Below are 19,661 nucleotides of genomic sequence, written 5' to 3'. Positions count from 1 at the left end.
TTATAGTTTAATATTGACATAGATAAGCCTTAACGTAAAATTGTAAGAATTGATGTAAAAACTTCTAAAGGTGGAATAACTAAATTTTAAATCTTAACATAAATTTGTAACAGTTAACGTAATAAGTTAATTAAGTAAAAAAGTCTAATTTTAATAAAAATAAGCGTTTATATTTATATTATCGAACTAAAAGTATATAACGATATTCAAATTTTTATTTTAAATAAAGAATAATAAAGATAAAGATAATTATAGTTAAAAGTTATTATTGAAAAGGCTTGACGTAAAATTGTAAGAATTAATATAAAATTTTATAAAAATGGAATAAGCAAATTTAAAATTTTAGCGTAAATGTGTGAGAGTTAACGTAACAAGTCAATTAAGTAAAAAAAATCTAATTTTAGTGAAAAATAAATATTTAAAAATATATTCTCTGGCTAAAAGTATTTAATGATATATAAATTTTAATTTTTAAATAAAGAATAATAAAAATAAAAATAATTATAGTTCAAAATTGATATAGATAAATCTTGACGTAAAACTGTAACAATTAACATAAAAACTTATAAAGGTGGAATAATTAAATTTTAAATCTTAACGTAAATGTGTGAGAGTTAACATAATAAGTTCATTAAGTAAAAAAGTCTAATTTTAATGAAAAATAAGCATTTATATTTATATTATCGGGCTAAAAGTATGTAACGATATTCAAATTTTTATTTTAAATAAAGAATAATAAAGATAAAGATAATTATAGTTAAAAGTTGCTATTGAAAAGGTTTGGCATAAAATTGTAAGAATTAATGTAAAATCTTATAAAAGTGGAATAAGCAAATTTAAAATCTTAACGTAAATGTGTGATAGTTAACGTAACAAGTGATAAAAATAATTTTTATTAAATTAATTAATTAAATATAATTTTAATATTAAAAAGAATAATATTCTTATAGTTTAAAGTAAAAAATAAAATAAAATTAAAAGTTAAATAACTTTTAAAATAAACTAAATAAATTTAAAAATTATCTACGTTGTTATCCTAAAATGAATAAATTTAAAAATTATATATATTGTTTACCTGTTAACTTGTTAAACAAATTTTTATTATTTTTTGAAAATTTTATTTATTGACCTTACAATAAGGTTAGACCTACTATAGCGTTCACAGACCAGATGATCCAGCACTAATCTTTAAGTGCTGGATGATATGATGAGTTTTTGAATTTATTTGAAATAGGACTCTATCTCTTAGCAGCTGGATTGAGTGGAAACGGTCTTATTGGAGCTGTGGCTGGAAAATTTTGAAATTTGGAAAGAGTCCTAAACGTTCTTGATAACGAATGGTGCTGTTTCATTGAAGTTGGGACACACGGTTTGTGAGTAATAGCTGAGCGCTGGAATCTATCATAATTTGTTCATGTCTGAATCTGGACATGAGTTCGCGGAATGTTCTGCTTGACTCTTGGACACGTTGCTGAGGGATTCTCGGAAATTATTGGAGTCCTACGCGGCTTGGAGAATAATTGATGGCATTTAATTGCCAATTGGACAGCTTGGCTTTTGTGATTAATCATGGTCTAAATTTAGACAATGATATGTCTGAATGTGGTGTGAAACCAATGCATGGACAGAATTTTTGCTTCGAGCTAAGGTTTATAGCGGACAAGATTTTTCCATGGACCATTCAAATTGTATCAAAGCGGGTAGCTCCTATGGCAAGTAATGGAAAATATAGAAAGGAGAGAAAAATATAATTGTTGAGGTAAAAATATATTTTATTATCGAATTAATTTAAATCAATAGAAAATAATAAAAAGAATGAATGAAAAAAATTATAGAAAATAAATAAATCACTATAATAAAAATTATAATGATGATAAAGCATGAATTTAACTAATATATACCAAGGAGATGAACGAAAAAAAGAGAATGGTAGGGCAAAAATTAATTTTAGCATGGGATCAAAATTGAAACATCAAATAAAATATTATCAATTTAAGTTAAACAATAATAAAAAGAAGAAAAGACAATTTTTGGAAAAAATAATAGAAAAGAGTAGTTGGTATAATTGGGAAAAGATAAAGAGTGGCACCAGTGTGAATTGGAAAAAAGTAGGTACAACGAAATTGAATTTTTCTTGAACTTTTTTTCTTCTGACGTATGAATTTGTGTGGTTTACGTAGTGATTGACCCGCAGATTTATTTGGAGTACAAATGCATTTGCTTGAATTGACCGTTAACCATGAATTGATATCCAGAAATGGACGACCGAAGACTTTTGCATCTCAACTCACTTGCAAATTGCAACAGACCAGAAATGACGTTAACGCTATAAACTCTATTATTTAGGTATATATTTCTGAATTAATCACCAATCTTCTTGAAAACATTAAAAGTAATATTAATAATATGAATTTCACTATTTCGGCATAGATTTTTGGATGTTCATCTCGATTATAATCTCAAAATACAAAGTTTAGATCAGCTCTCTATTATGATGATCATTTCCATCGTATATCAAATACTATAAAGAGATAAAACATGAGTCTACAATCCATCAGGATTTCAGTTCTATCATAAGCAAATGCATAAGTGTGAGATCAAGATTTAAATAACCATTAAACTTAAATTTGATTCTCACGTGATTCCATTTCATGTTACAATGTCATTACTCGAAATCAACCATTCTGATGATTTGAGACTTATCATTCTCTTGAAGTGAATCACATTCGTTTTATTGGAAATAATCTGGATACTACAGTTTTATCACAATAAAGAGACTAATTTTATTAGATGATTGTGAATAATTTTTAGATTCAATTAAAATACATGTCTCCTATATATAGCTTTTCATACAAATGCAGTTTACTATCTCAATAAAATCATGATACCTTAATAACTAGATAATGAATGCTTACTTAAAACAAATTCTTCTTCTTATTTTCAAAATGTACCTTCATTACAAATAAATTAAATAAAATTAAAAATAAGAATATACTTACTTTTAGAACACCATATTCTCAAATTCTTAACAAATTGTAATCCGAGTATATATGTATTCAAAATTATATATCCAAGATATATACGTCAAAGCTCTACGTACCTAGTGTCTATTATTTTTTACTTAAAGTTATTTTCTTAGAAAAAAAAAGGTTTCCTAGTTATGATTAACCTAAATGAAAATTCTTGCCAATCTAGTTTTTTTCTAATTAGCTTTTCTCTTCTTAACTCCTTAGAGTCAGATGAAAATGACAACACATAATTGCAATAAAGATGCAATAGGAAGGGCTTTGTCATGTGAACTTGAAGTATAAAAAGGGTTGTAGTTCTGGTATTTGATTATAGCGCTCTTAGTTCGTAACAACCCATCCTATCTAATACCTATACAACAAGCAAATGTTATCTCTTTCTTGATCATTATTCTGATTTTACAATCCACTCTCTCTTCACAGAGAGTACAAGTACAACGAAAAGCTGTTAGCAAGGTGCTGTCTTGTCTAAATTCATTTACCAGCTTAGTTATAATCTTTAATATTCCTAGCTCTAGCTTTAACTTATATAACTACTTATTTTTTTAGTCTTTGATCTTGTTATAAGGCCTTCATTTTTTTATTAAATTCTTTCTTTTGAAGAGATAATTAAGTTGTTCTACATTATTTTAGGTGCCTCATCAGCCAATCCAGATTCTCTTGTATTCTTTTTTGATGTCTGTTTCAATGGTCAACCACCAGGAGTCCTCCTCATCGATTTCTCGATACATTTATGATGTATTCTTGAGTTTTAGAGGTGTAGATACGCGAAAAAACTTTACCGATCACCTTTATATAGCTTTGATGCAAGCAGGGATTCACACTTATAGGGATGACAATGAAATTGAGAGAGGAGAGAAGATAAGAGACGAAATTGAAAGAGCAATATATGAGTCAAAAGCATCTATCATTGTCTTCTCAAAGAATTATGCTTCATCAACATGGTGCCTTAATGAACTTGTAAAGATAATGGAACATAGGAAATTCTCCAAACACATTGTTTTGCCAATTTTCTATGACGTGAATCCATCTCAAGTCAAGAAGCAGACAGGGAGTTTTGCAGAAGCGTTTGCTAGACACGAAGAGAGCTTCAAGTCTGAGATGGACATGGTACAAAGATGGAGGGCTGCTTTACGAGAAGTTGCGGATTTGGGAGGCATGCTTCTAGAAGATAGGTAAGCAAGTTTTAAACTATTTGATGTCTTCTTAAAAATTTATATATGCTCATTATTTCATGATACTAGTTCTATGTATTTTCAATAATTGAGAGAACAACCTATTTTACTACTTCTATTTCAAATCGAATGTCCATTTTCAATTTTTTTTGTCATATAAAATTGACTTTGATTATTATTTATTATATTTTCATATGTAATTAAAATTTCCAAAAAATTTTGAAAAGTTCTAAAGTAAGAAAATTTCAATTTTTTAATTTTTAATTCCACAAGGTATTGCAAAAAAATTATGCAATTTTAATTTTTTAAAATTTTGAAATTTTAAAATTAAAAGTTCAAAGTGGTTAAGTTTGACTCAATAAAGGTTAGGTGGACATTCAATTTTGAAATGAAGAGAGTATTTAAAATAAAATTAATAAGAAGAGAATAAAAGAAAGCAACAATTCTATAAGATATATATATATATATATATATATAGTAGTGTTGGTNTATATATATATATATATATAGAGTGTGTTAGGTGCGTAAGTTGAAAGATGTTTTTCTTTGGCATGTTTTTATGGGATTACTCTGTGCTAGGTAGTGTTGTTCCTTTGGTCTAAGCGGCCATATGTTTAGTACTTGGCGTTCAGCATCGGATGTTTGAATAAATACTACTAATTGAGTAAAAAGAAAAAGAGTAACAATTCTAGTTATTTTATTACCTGAATACATAGAAAGTAGGTATCCTACAGAGACAAATATTTAGAGGAGAAAAGAATAAATATCAAAGAATTTTAAATTGAATTGAGTAAGTAAATAAAAAAATGAATATATATCTTTATTATTTTATTTATTTTTTTCTTAATTTTAATTAAACTGACATCTCTGAATTCTTAATACTAATTTAATTAGTTACATTATATATTAGTATTGATAATTTGAATATAATTAATCATTTTTATCTCACCTTTCTAAAATTATTTATACTTAGTATTTTACGTGGAAGAAATTAAAATATTTATATATGTTTGTCTCCGTTCAGTAGTGACTTCTAAGTTGACATTCATACTAGTATCTCCTGTATTACACAATAAATTTCACAAGACCCAAAAGTTATAATGACATGTAATTTCATTGAAACCAACTTTTCTTAAATTCGGTACTATTAAAATAGGGACCAACAAAAAGAATTTATAAAAGATTAACAATGACAAAATAACCCATAACTGGTTTCATCTTGCCCTGACCCAGTAGGGGTAGTTTTTTTTAGTTTGAAATTGGGGGTCAAGGCTAGTTGGGTCGAGTTTGATAATTAAAAAATGAGTAAAGTACTCTAAAGGTGGTCTTAGTCAATTTAATCCATCTATTTTAAAATTGATCAATTTAGTCCCTATATCTTGAGATTTCGTACGACCGATTCCCTCCTCTAGCATCGTCCAAATAACCGTTAATAATGCAAATGAAAGCCACCAGGTATCTACAATATAGACAAAACTATAGCAACAAACTAAGATTTTCAGATTATATAAATAAAAGTAGGGCAATGACCAACTAATTAATATACAGATGCAAGACCCACAGACCCCAGACTTTTATTTTGTAAAAGGTTTAGTTTGCTGCCATGTCAACCATGGTTACACTTTTATTTATGATCTGGTTGACATGTCATGGCTGACATGGTTTGATAAACTAAACCCTCAACCCTTTACAAAGGAAAGGTTTGGGGTCTATGGGTCTATAAATCAATTGGTCAGCCATTGCTTTACTTTTATTTATGATATGAAAATCTTAGTTTCAATGGGAAAGATCTGGCCATGCCTCATAACACAAATAATGTAAATAAAACAAAATACAAAAGGAACGGGTAACAATTAAAATTGACCTTTCCACTCAAGGTCACTTTCATGGTTTTTTGGATAATACATAATGCAATAAAACACACATGTGATTTGGTCATTACCTTGGGTACAAAGGAAAGTTTGATTCCTTGTACCAACTCCATCAAACAAGCCCTCCAAGAGACTTCACACCAAGCCTGGTTGTTGCAAACCAAAGTTGTCCAAGAAATTTTTCTGCAACGTCTAATGAAAGTCCATACGATGAATGGAGAAATCCCTACAAGAGGATGGGATTGCCAAGCCTTCAATGTGCTAGCAAGGATGTGTTCTAAACACTATGCCCTTCCTTTCACCCTAGCCAAAAGAACAAGAGAAAAAAGGATTTTTCTCTCTCACACTCACAAGGTGCGACAACACTACTTACCAGTGTTAAGCAGTGGCTAGGTTTTTAGGCTAAGTAGCTTAACCAAAGTATTTATATCATGGACCAATTTCAGCCCTAATGACATTTCTATGTAATTGGTAATTGGTCTTTGCAGTTAATTAAACCTTTTAATTAAGTTCAATAGAAGTTCATAACTTCTAGTTTTGATTAAGTCCAACTTAATCACCTCTCTGAATTTAATCTCAATATTCACCTTTGTATGTGACCCATTAGGCTTCCAACATGTTGGCAATGACCACAAAATGTAATCAACAAATTAAATATAGTATTAAATAAATTCAAATTACTTTGAATTTTGCACTGATCACATTATCCAGTACTTTATGATCAGAGACCATGAGCGAGATCTAGCAATCCATCATGGCTATACAAATGTTAGAAGAGTCAAAATGGTTTGACTCAACCTTTTAGTGATCAGTCTCTCAGTTCATTCAATCCTTTCATCATGTATCTCAAAAAGCTTAAGAGCATGGTACAATGTCAACTCATAAACCTTCCATGTTTGTCATGGCACTGATTAGCTATCATGGATTATAAGAAATTCATTTCCTAACATCCATTGTGCTCTAGCCAAAGTTTTCACATAGACTAACTCAAGGCATAAAAAGTCGAGATACAACTCCTTAATCACTCGGAGTGTTGAATCCTAGCTTAACCACTTATTTGCCTGCATATATCTCATGCTACACCAAAAAGAATCCTTTTTAGGCATCTTACTTAAGACTCGCAAAGATGAAATCAAAGTATAGCAATCCTCATATAAGACAACCTATTGTCTCAAGTCTAAGGATCACTTGCATGATTGTCACATGATGATATGCTCCATTAACTCTAGAATGAAATACTAAAAGGAATCTTCATGTCGATTCATGTTCAGTGAACTTGTTCCTAAAACAAGCACCTATATTCTAGTTTCAAGTATCCTTATACTTCAACTTATGAGATCGGTTGCTTACTTTCGAAGTAAGGAACATAGAATGTACTAGTCTTTAAGTATCATTGGTGTCCAATTTCAATGATACATCGACTAGGAATAATTTAAAGATTATGCTTTGATGCATAAGAATCTCATAATTATAACATTTTACATTTTCCTTCCCAGGCATGTTAATCTCATGAGCTTCATCCAATAGGCTTATAAGCATAATCTTATTGATGAAGGAATATCTTTAATCATTCAGTATAAATGATATAATTGCATGATTGGATCTAAGCCTTAACCAATCTGATTGGCTACAAGGCTCATTCCCGCATCTCCCATTAACACAAAGCAATCACTAGCTCATCGTATATAGCTCCAATTCATCTAGCAATCGTGTCTTTGTGGAGACTTGCTTATGCCTTTTAATGTGGTCAATCACGTTTATCCATCTATGTGATGTCTTGGCATCTTGTCATATGACTATATTTAAATCTAATGAGATCCAAGTTCTATTGATATGCTTTATTGTTACATTAACAATGTTTAGAACCCTTTATTAGTTTCGTGAACTAATGATCTAAATATCTTCCTATTGAAGCCTTTTGTAATAGGATGTATATGACTTTATTTACATGTATAGTCCCTTTAACACCTTGAAACCATTTTAATTGGATTATGCTATATGCGTCATATGCATACGCCACTTCAAGTTATGCTACATAATTCCTTTTGAATTTGGTAGCTTCTTTGTATTTATATTGCATCTCATGCAATTGTATAACATAAAATTTGGGTTCACTCCCTCTAATCTCTTGATTTGTATAAGATAAATATACTTATTCATTCTTTGAATCAAACCTTTTGAATTCAAATAATAGAGTGAAATGTATAACCCCAAGTGGAGTTCTTATACATAAAAAACGTATAGATTACACATCTTTATGTAAAATCTTAAATGTTAGATTCCTTTGCAACCAAGTGATACTTAAGAAACTCCTTTCTAAGTATCATCATGCTCACACTAAGTCCAAGATCCATAGTAATTGTAATATTCAAACTATCTTGAATATTTCATGGAATCTTATTGGTTTGAATGTTATAATGGGCTTCATGTATTGAAGAGGTATGGACTGATTCATATCATTTTATGAATTTGCATTCTTCTTTGAATGAATATCTTCATGTTTTATTCATAAGAAAGTTCCATTTAATATGAATCTTTGTTCATCTTTGAATAATTAACTATGAGATCATGTAATCTTTCACTAAGATATCATTTAAATAAAGTTACTTGCCTTAGTAGTTAATATGAATTCTTACCCTAAACTCATTTGAAAATATTTAAATAGTTTGATCTTGAAATTCATAATTGATCAAATATAATTACAAGGATAAATATGAAATGTGGATAGTGAATTGATATAATTTTTCCAAATAATTATTCAAAATGAAACATAAAAGTTCAAACATCCAATGTCAAAACATAAATGTTTCCTCAACCATTCATATGGCAATAATTGAAATATCAAAATGTTTCAAAAACATTTGATCAAATTATGCAACATATCATATCTAATAGGAGTATAACCACCTAATGCAGCATCCAATGCTCCATCTTGTCCATCCATGTTGTCGCCTCCTCAGCCAAAATCCTACACACCTTTCTCCTTGGTTCCTACAACATTTCATACACATTATAACCAATTCCAAGGTATCATATACCTTTAAAGTAAAATAAAATTACTCAGCAAATAGTACTTGAACTTGAACCTTCACCAACCTTCTTTTTCTTGTTCACGATAGCTAAATATTCCTTACAATTCCTTCTCCAATGCTAGGTTTGCCACAATGATTGGCAAGTCCCTTCTCATTGTCCTTGTGCACACTTACCTTAGGCTTTAATGCCTTTTTGGTTTGAGACTCCACCTTCTTCCATTTGTTGGCTTTCTTTTTGTAGGTTTCTTGTAAGCTTTTGAAGATAAAACAAGAAGTAAAACTCTTTTGTCCATCTTGATGGACTTTTCTACCATGTTCAGCATATTCAGAAGCTTAAGAAGAGTAGTTTCCAAATGGTTCATATGGAAGTTCAACATGAATTGAGTAGAGTTGTTAGGGAAATATTGAAGAACTTAGTTTGTACTTAGCTCATGCTCTTACGTCAGCCCCAATTGTCCAAGCCTTTCAATGAGCCTAATAATTTTCAACACATGGGCCTTGATAGAACTACTTTCTACCATTTTACACTAGAACAATTCCTTAGAGATCTCGTATCACTCAATGTACCCTTCCTTATCGAATAACTCTTTAAGGTGAAATATCATGGCTCGGACATCCATATGCTCATGTTACTTTTGAAGCTCGAGAAACATGCTCGCCAGCATCATACATGTCGCTTGATCATCATCATCCTTATAATGTTGATACGAATCCCAATTCTTAACACTAACATTATCAACAACAAGTGGTGGAAGAAGAGTGTTTGGGACATATGATTTCTTCTCCTGTTTCAAGACAATCTTGAGGTTCCAAAACCAATCAAAGAAGTTTGGGCTAATGAGTTTGTTTGCATCTAAGATGCTTCGAAGTAATAAGTTGTTAGCCATTGCAATGTATATAATTAAGGCTGAATAAATAAGCGATTTGTAAATATTATGTATAGACTATTTAAAACAAGGTTTTAATATTTTAAACAACTTTCACACTATTTTATTCAAAACAACAACCCTCGAAGCCATTTTAGAAAGTCTCTACTAGGATCTTTCTAATGGGCAAAGACCCCATTCAACCTACCATGACCTTGAGTTACTCAACAAGCCATGATATACCTAATTGGGTAGATAACTTAGTTTATTGATAACATCTCTTCTATGACTCCTGGATTCTGTTAGGTGACAACTTTTTGCCTAAGTATATCATAAATACTTGGTCTAACTATTGCCTTTAAAATTGCATAGTCAAGTGTGACACATCCAATCCATATAATTTTACTTGATTTTTGTTCAAGTAGACATTACAAGTCTCTTGAAAGGATTAGGTGATGTACATTCTGTTTTTTGGATATCCTAATGGCTATTGTAGAATGACAAGGTCTTTTTGTTAACTTGGGGTTTTTTTATTAGAAGTACTTGGATTACTCCAATGAAATGAGAATATTTTCTAATGAAATAAGAATATTTATTATCTTTCCAAAAAGAAAGTAGTGTAATTAGTTTGTACATTGTTTGTACAAATGGAAAGTTAATGGTTTTTAATTCCTAAAGAATAACCTTTGATGTGTAAAAGTAAATTTTGGTACAAACGTAATGCACGTTAAACAAAAATCGGTGAAAGTACCCAATTTAGTCCACATATGATAGATCTTTGTTCAATTTAGTCTTTGTATTCTATAATTTTATTTAATTTAGTCCCTAAGATATAGTATCATAAAAATGACATGGGAAAAAATTTCCAAAAAGTTTTTGTCAAAAAAATTTTTTGGGCATGTCATGTCATCTTTGCCATGTCAACATGTTAGTGCCACGTCAGCTCTATTAATGGTTAATTTGGACGGTAGTAGGGGAGTGACTCGATTGCACAAAATTTCAAAGTATGGGGACTAAATTGACCAGTTTTGGATTAAAGGACTAAATTGATGAAAACCTCATAGTAAAGAGACCTATTGGGTATTTTGACGATTCAAAAATAGTTGGATCAAGGTTTAGAGTGCCCTCCTAGCGGTATATATAGAAACTATTATATTTTATATTATATTTATAGATATATGTATAATATACAAATAAAGTTATTATTTATTATTAATTAGAGGTATTAACTTAATAATAGAATACATTTAAAAATAATTAAGATGTAATCTAAATTAAAAAAAAATTTACATGAAAATTAAATTAAATAATTAAAAAAAAACAATTTTGAAGTAGGACAAATTGAGCATAGGTTATATATGTTTTTTGGTTCAAGGTTGGGTATTAAAGTTGATAATCTAGTGTTAAGGTGGAGCAGGTTGCCTCCCTAATATCAAGTGGTACCATTGAAAATACCAATAAAAAAAGTAAATTTTTTTTAAAGAAAGTAACATATTAAATGAATTAAATGTAATAGTTTATGAAATTTTCTAAATAAGTTTCCCTTAATATTTAACATACACTTGAGAATTTTAAGGACAAGTAAGATGAGTTAAGAAGATTAAAAACCAAAATTATGCAAGAAACAAATAAATATATTAAAGGATTTTTACTCAATTTCCAAGATGTAACTTGTTATGTTATATTTTAAATTTTGTAGGTATGAGTCGCATTTCATTCAAGATATTATTAAACGGGTTCAAAATAAACTCCATTGCACCATTTTATATGTCCCTCCGTATTTAGTTGGAATAGATTTTGTTGTGGCATCCATTAATTGGTGGTTGGGAGATGGATCAAATAAGGTTGGCATAGCAACAATTTGCGGAATTGGAGGGATTGGGAAGACAACCATTGCCAAAGTTGTTTACAATCTTAACATCCAAAGATTTGAAAGTTCCAGTTTCCTTGCTAATGTTAGAGAGATTACTCAAGAACACAATGGCTTGATTCGTTTGCAAAGACAACTTCTTTCAGATATCTTGAAGGGGAAAGCAAACAAAATATACAATTCAAATGATGGAATCACGAAGATCAAAGAAGTTATAAGCCGTAGACGTGTGCTTTTTGTCTTAGACGATGTGGATGATTCAGAAAAAATAACTAAAATAATTGGAGTGCAAATTCCTTTCCATCCAGAAAGTAAAATTATCATAACTAGCAGGCAACAATGTTTACTGAGTGATCCTTTTATTAGGCAGATGTTTGATCTTGAAGCATCATCAAGTTATCAAGACTTATGCAAGGTATTTGAGGTAAAAGAATTAACTTTCAATGAATCCCTTCAACTTTTTAAGTGGTATGGCTTCAGACAGAATGATCCAATTGACAGTTATATGGAATATGCAAGGAGTATAGTGAAACATTGTGGTGGTCGTCCTTTAGCTCTTCAAGTTTTGGGTTCATCTTTGGCTGGTAAAAGTATAAATGTATGGAAAAGTGCATTAGAGAAATTGAAAACAATCCCTGATAGCAAAATTCAAAAGATTCTAAAAATAAGCTATGATTACCTGCAAGATGATCATGATAAAAGTCTATTCCTTGACATAGCTTGTGTATTCGTTGGGAAGGATAAGGACTACACAACTACAATTCTAGATGGTTGTGATTACTATACAGTAATTGGTATTGAAAATCTCATAAATAGGTCTCTTTTAGTTGTTAATGAGAAAAACATGCTAATGATGCATCAAATGATTAGAGACATAGGAAGGAACATTATTCGTCAAGAATCTCCGAACCTTGGGAAACGAAGCAGGTTGTGGCATAAAGATGCATTTGATGCATTGAGAGAGAAAATTGTAAGAAAGACTTCATTTTCTTCTACTTTCTTTTATGCAATATATTTTCTTATGTTGTACTTTTTTAACTAAGTGATTCTTTCTCCAACAGGGTACAAAGACAATCAAGTGTCTTACCATGGACCTACAAAGATTATTGGAAGAAAAGTATGAAAAGACAACAGCAAATCATTCAAAAAATCCATTTCTCATGTCAAATGAGGTAGATATAGAAATTGATGCATTTGTAAAGATGCAGAGACTTAAACTACTTCAGTTGGATTATGTAAAACTTAAAGGAAACTACAAAGACTTTCCGAGAAGCTTAATATGGTTGTGTTGGCATGGATTTCCTCAAGAATATCTTCCTACAAATTTAGATATTTCCAAGCTAGTTGTTCTTGAGATGTGCAACAGTAGCCTCAAATGTATTTGGCATGATACAAAGGTGTGATACTATTTCATTTCTCTTTACTTTTTGTGAAGTAAAACAGAATTATATGGCTAAGTGTTTTTTTTTCCCTTTTCTACAGTACTTTCTTCCAAATTTGAAGATCCTTAATCTCAATCACTCCGATGGCCTTCTTAAAATCCTTAACTTATCAGGTCTTCATAGTCTTGAAAGGTTGATGCTGAAGCATTGCACAAAGTTGATTGAGGTTGATCAATCCATCGGTAAGATAAAGACTCTTACTATTTTAAACCTTAAAGGTTGCAAAAGTCTTAAGAAACTTCCATGGACAATTGGTTTGTTAGATTCTTTGGAAGAGCTTATTTTATCTGGTTGCTCAACATTTGAAGATGTGCCTAGGGATTTGCAAAAAATGAAATCATTAAGAGTGCTTAGCTTAGATGAAACTGCTATATATGAATCCAATTCATGGTTGTCTTGGCTATCACTAAAAAGAAGCAAAGAGTTGGGTTTCTTTTGGACATCTTTGCCCTGTTCTTTGGTAAAGTTGAGTCTTGAAAGTTGCAGACTATCTGATGATGTTATGCCCACTAATTTGAGCTACTTACCTTCCTTGAAATCATTAAATTTAAGTAGAAACCCAATTCATAGCCTTCCTAAGAGCATTATCTGCCTTACAAAGCTTGACGAACTTCTATTGACTTGTTGCAATGAGCTTCAATGGCTTCCAAAGCTTCCAACAAGTGGCTTACCCATGATAACATCTCCATCGTTGTACAGGATTACAAGTTTGTCATGCTTATTAAATTTGAAAAGGTGTATTGTCTTTGGTTGTGAAAAGCTAATTGAGGTCGAAGGTGTGTTCAAGTTGGAACCAATTGAAAACTTTGAAATGGAACAGATCGAAAGCTTTTTCAATATGGACTTGATTGAAAGCATTGAATTACAAATTTATAACTATCTTACGGACACAAAAATGTTCACTACCACCCAGGTCATTTCTCAATCTACTAAAACTTTTTGTTTTCTTATGTTACATTATTCAATACTTTCATAAATAATGGTTTCAATGTCTCAGGTTTTTCATGATAGCGGCATAACTAGTTGTTTTGTCTTCGGAAATGAGGTTCCAATCTCGTTTGAGTATCGCTCTAAAGGGTCCGAAATTTCTTTTTCTCTACCACAAAATCTTGGTGGAAAAGTTAGTTGGTTAAACTTATGCATAGTCTATTCTCTTCTTAGTGATGAGATATTTGAGTTTCTACCATCGGTGCACATAGTTAATGAGACCAAGAGGTTAAAGTGGTCTTATCTCTCAAGTTTCATTGGAATTCCTGAGAAAACCAATAATAAAACAATCTTATGGCTAATCCACTGGCCAGTAATGGATTATCAGTTGGAAAATGGTGATTTGGTGAGCTGCAAATTCGCAACTTCTGGTTTCAACGTAAGAGAATTTGGTGTTACATGTGTATCAGAAACCAAGATTACGTATGAAGATGACATTACACAACACTCTCAAGGTATGATTGCACCAGATAGCATTTATATGAACTTTTTATCTTTTGGCTTGACTTTATATATCAATAGTTTCTTCTATCTTGCTTTTTTCATGGAAATTTTTTATATTAATCTATGAGTATCTGAGAAAAAAAACTAAGCACGAAATATTTTCTAGCTACCAATAAGGGAATATCTAATCATGAACTTTTCATGTAATCAAGTAATTTAATTAGTAACCCAACATATTTAATTATATTTTCTAATTGATTTGATAATTCAAAATTTTAAGTCATAGTTACTCATGTTGTGATTTTTTACACCTGTATACTATATGAAATGAATATATAAAAAAAGTATACATGATGATTTTAAATTTAAAAATAATGAAATGATAGTGCACCACCTTGGTCCATGACCTAAGAAGAAACATTAGAAGATAGTCTTCATGCTTAACGTTGCTAGTAGATATATTCAAAGGCCGAACATTCTATTTAAGCCCAAAAGCTCGGCTCGATTGGGGTCAGGATTGGGCTTTAATTTTTACGGTCAAATTCAATTCGAAGATATTTTTCTAATGAAAAATATATGTTAAAATATATTGTTTTAATTTTTAATTTTTAAATTTATTTAAAATATTAATATAAAAAATTGGCATAATACTCAAAGAATCCCCTAAATTATTCAAGAAAATTCAAATAAACTCTTTTTTTTATTATGTTCCATCAAACCTTTGTATTTTTATTTTAGGTCAAATAAACACCTATGACTAATGATTGACTAATTATTATTAGTTAAACTGTCACTTGTCATTTTATATCTACATGACACTGACATGACATTGATATGGAGAGTGAAAAATGTCACATGACCATATTATCATGTCACATTATTATCAATTATGATATGTCAACATGCCACAACATTATGAATTATGACATATCAGCATATTACAATCAGTACCATGTGGCATTAAATGACGAATGACATTTTAACTAAGTCAATCTTTAATTATAAGGACTTATTTGACTCAAAATAAAAGTAAAAGGACTTGATTGAACGCAATAAAAGTATAAAAATTTATGAAATTTTCTTGAATATTTTAGAGACATTTTTAGATATTATGCCAAAAATATTTTCAATATAATAATGAACAAGAAAATAAATAGGCCATGTTGCCCAAACTTTAGTTTTTGACTTGTTAATTGGGCTTGGTTTATCCTATAAACACTTGAGGATGCTTGTTTTAGGTCAATATAATTTATAAATCACTTGAGGTTAAGTATAGTCATAATTATAATAAGAAATGATAATGTTAGATTGTTAGACTGCACCATGTTGCAGGGTACTGTTCTTTTTGGCTCTTTTAGATGTGGAACTTAACTTTTCAAAAAAAAAAAAGTGAATCTTTTCCCCTGAACATTAAACCCCCACTCAAGAATAGATTGTGTTTTCTTTGAGGGTTAGAGTATGGAGTCCCACGAACAAAGCCATTTGTTAATGTTAAAGTTGTTGGACTGCATCCAATTACAAGATATTATCCATTTTGAGATCCACTATTGTGATTTTGTTCTTTTAAGAAAAGGTACCTCGCAAGGAAAGGGGCATGCCCTTATTTATAAGTAATATATAATCTAGTCCTTGGTTCTTAAAAATGTGAGATCATTCTCCCTTAGCAATGACCTCTTCACTTATAATATTGTCCATATTCTTATACATAAGATCTTAAGCTACATAAATGAGATGTAGCACTTTCTCGTTTAATCTCATCATTTTTTCCTACGATTTGAACTTGAGTCTTTTAAATTAATTGGGTTTCAGATTCTTAATTGTTGGGGCATTCTTTTAATATATTAATATTAATTTTAAGTTGGATCATAATTTTAAAATTTAATCATTTTTTTTCATACACCATTGTACTATTGTATCTATAAGGGCTTTTTTTTGTTGTATTTCTAAACTCAATTTATTTATACACGGATACTCCTGGAAACAGAGAATTTGATGATTAAAATTGTATAATACTGACTTATCTATTTTTCACATTTTTTAGAAAATGAAGATATTTGGAGAGAGATTGAGTTGAAAGTAAATGAAGAGTTACTCAAATTGAGCTCCAGTGGAAATTTCAAAGTGCAAATTTACAATGATTTAGAGGAATCAAAAATGATTGCTTCCCCTAAGGTTTCCTTGATCTCCTTTCCAACATTTTGGTTTATTATTCTTTTCTTTCTTTTTATAACTTATAATTATTTCAATATTGTTACAGGTGTTTTATGATTGTGGGATAATTAGTGTATATGATATTTACGGCCCTCCGGAGGATAGGTACAATTATCATGCTCATCCTGCTATCGGGAATAAGATTTCATTTGTAGTGGCCCAAAGCCCTGGTCAACATATTGGCTATCTAAACTTGGTGGCCATTCTTTTTTCTGAAAATAATGAAATATTTGATTTTTTATCTCGTATTGAGATTGTCAATGAGACCAAAGATACAAAGTGGATCCATTATAAACGTTTCATTGGAATTCCTGAAATCAAGAATAACATCTGTTGGTTTAGTTCTTGGAGATTTATGGGTGAATTGGAAGATGGTGATCAAGTAAGTTGTACAGTATTTTCTGATTTCTGTATAAAAGAATTTATCATTGATATCATATATGAACCGGATGATAATCTTCTGCATAAATGCAACTCTGGTTATCAACATTTGCGAGGTAAAACTATAAGTTTTTGTTGGCTTTTTCCACTTTTTATATATCACTTGTTCAAGTCCCAAAGGACTCTTTATAGGATTAAGAGTTTAGACAAATTAGAGTAACTATATGTAATCTTGTTGTAATTAAACGATTCATGCCTTGATATCAATGCAAGAATTGCCATTGATAGCAAAGGTTTTTGTTTCTAAAATTTTCATATCACCTCCATATTGTTATTTCTCTATCTTTCTCTTCTCTTACTGTATTATTTATTACCATGCCTTGAAAAGGTAGTCTTATATAGGGCCTACCCAAGTCGACAACCCAAAATAAAAAAGATGAGCATGGTTTAGTTTGGGTCAGTTCAAGGGTAAATCTAAACTGAATTGAAAATTTTGTTTCTATTTTTTTAAATAACAAATCAAACCAAATCATATTATAATGAAAATCAAATTAAATCAAACTAAAATATAATAATTCAGTTTGGTTAATTTGGTTTCTTATTCTATTTCAGAATCTTACGACAAAGCCCATAATTGTTTTTCATAACTTTAATATTTTAAATAAATTAAAATTTAAGAACTCATAATTTAAGTCATCAACTATTGTTGGGCACAAAACATCGACAACATGACAATATTTGCTGATTTGATCTTGTTTTCTTATCTATCTTTTCTTATATCTTTGTCTTTAATTTTTTTTAAATCATGTAATCTCGTGTAACAATTTTATACTTTACACTATATAAATATACAAATCAAGCTCTCAATCTTGAAATAGGTGAGTGCCTAGTCATTATAACTTCTACGCAAACACTTGTCTCCTTCTAGGTCAAAAACCTCATACTATAGGTTTGCCAACCTGATTCTCAAGCTGGTATTTCGTCTTAAGTCTACTTATTCAATTAACTTCAGCATTTCTTATGCTTATATATTATAAATGGCTTATATAGGTAGATTATTAGAATCACTAAAAGAGTAGATATAAACAGGATGTGTCGTGGAAGAAACGAACGGACTTGGTGGCAATCTTTGTGAGTGATTAGAGGTGGCTATAAACAATTTATGGGAAATATGGGATGGTTTTGGATGCATTTATCTTTAAGAAGAGATCCATAAGGGTGAGGAATTTTGGGTTTGTGAGGTATAGCCGTATAAACAGGAAGTGTCACAGAAGAGAAATCTCAAGATTGTAAAAAACTTGATAACCTTCATGTTGATAACACAATGATGAAGAGAAACTAAAAATATATGTTATATATATTTATATATTGTGAAATATAACTTGTAAAAACAATTATGAGAGGAAGTATTTAGAAAGTAAGACTTGTGTTTTTATAAATGAAGTGAGGGAGGATTTGCAAGTTAATAGTCCTTTATCTAAATAGAATTACGAGATAAAAATAATGTTAAAAAGATTTATTTGGATGGATAATATTCAAACTAAATTTTAATTTTAATTTAATCTAATCTACATTTAAACAAAGAGTATTAAAACTCTAATAGCCACATTTTAAACAAAGAGTTTTCAGAACCTTGATAAGATAATAATGATTCTCATTGGTTTCAACTTCTAAATAGATTGAACTTGGGTTGGGTCAAGAATCATTCATTGATTAGCCAAATTTCTCTTTGAGATTGTGACAAGTAGTGGATAACTAGAAAATAGCTTTAGAAGTTTTATATTCAGTGATGGAAAATTCGTTGAAGTAAAGACATTTTGTTAAAGTAATGCAAGGGGTTTCAAGGACAGACATTTGAAAGGATTTGGTGTGGACCTATGTAGAGGGTTCTTTTGATAAGGAGAGAGGTCATGTTGCAACAAATATAATGGAATACACTAGAGGCGATAGAGAGGAAGATTAGAGTGGTGCTTCAAGCATAAGTGCTTTTATGGTAGGCGGTGAGGAATAAGAAATCAAGGAATAAGTGGAGAGAGTGATGGAGCATGATGGATGGAAAGAGCAGAGTAGAGAGAATATTTGAAAAAGCTTTGATAGAGTTTTAAGAGTAATCTTTGATGATTTTCTAATCCTCTACTTAATTGCCAAACTTCTATATTTATACTAAATAGAAGCCCTCTCTTATGAGCAATTGGTAAAAGGAGAGCACTGTTAAGAGAATACGCTTTATGTGTAAGAATATGCTTGTTATGGAAAGAGCATGTCCATTATGAGAAGAATGTGTTATGGGAAGAGAACTTTAAAAGAATGGCTTATTTGACATTATAAGAAGAGCTCAAAATTGATAGTGTTTTAA

At 30.2% G+C, this 19,661-nt stretch overlaps 1 protein-coding gene across 1 annotated transcript; it reads left to right on the top strand.

Moving 5' to 3' along the window:
- Positions 3,357-17,554, top strand: LOC18604215 (TMV resistance protein N). The gene is made up of 8 exons (XM_018116774.1): positions 3,357-3,482; positions 3,660-4,201; positions 11,670-12,810; positions 12,902-13,237; positions 13,323-14,195; positions 14,280-14,724; positions 16,755-16,885; positions 16,971-17,554. The coding sequence occupies exons 2-8, from the start codon at positions 3,702-3,704 to the stop codon at positions 17,523-17,525; spliced, it is 3,981 nt and encodes a 1,326-aa protein (XP_017972263.1). The 5' UTR covers positions 3,357-3,482; positions 3,660-3,701; the 3' UTR covers positions 17,526-17,554.

The sequence above is a fragment of the Theobroma cacao genome, chromosome 3 (genome assembly GCF_000208745.1).
Source record: "Theobroma cacao cultivar B97-61/B2 chromosome 3, Criollo_cocoa_genome_V2, whole genome shotgun sequence".
Taxonomy (NCBI): domain Eukaryota; kingdom Viridiplantae; phylum Streptophyta; class Magnoliopsida; order Malvales; family Malvaceae; genus Theobroma; species Theobroma cacao.
Note: the sequence above shows the minus strand (reverse complement) of the source record. Positions and strands in the feature narration are given on the sequence as shown.

Bases quoted from the DNA above. Each gene is read 5' to 3' on its own strand.
- LOC18604215 (XM_018116774.1), top strand. From the start codon at position 3,702: ATGTCTGTTTCAATGGTCAACCACCAGGAGTCCTCCTCATCGATTTCT. The intron at 13,238-13,322 runs GTGTGATACTAT...CCTTTTCTACAG, and splicing joins GTATTTGGCATGATACAAAG to TACTTTCTTCCAAATTTGAA. The intron at 14,725-16,754 runs GTATGATTGCAC...CACATTTTTTAG, and splicing joins CATTACACAACACTCTCAAG to AAAATGAAGATATTTGGAGA.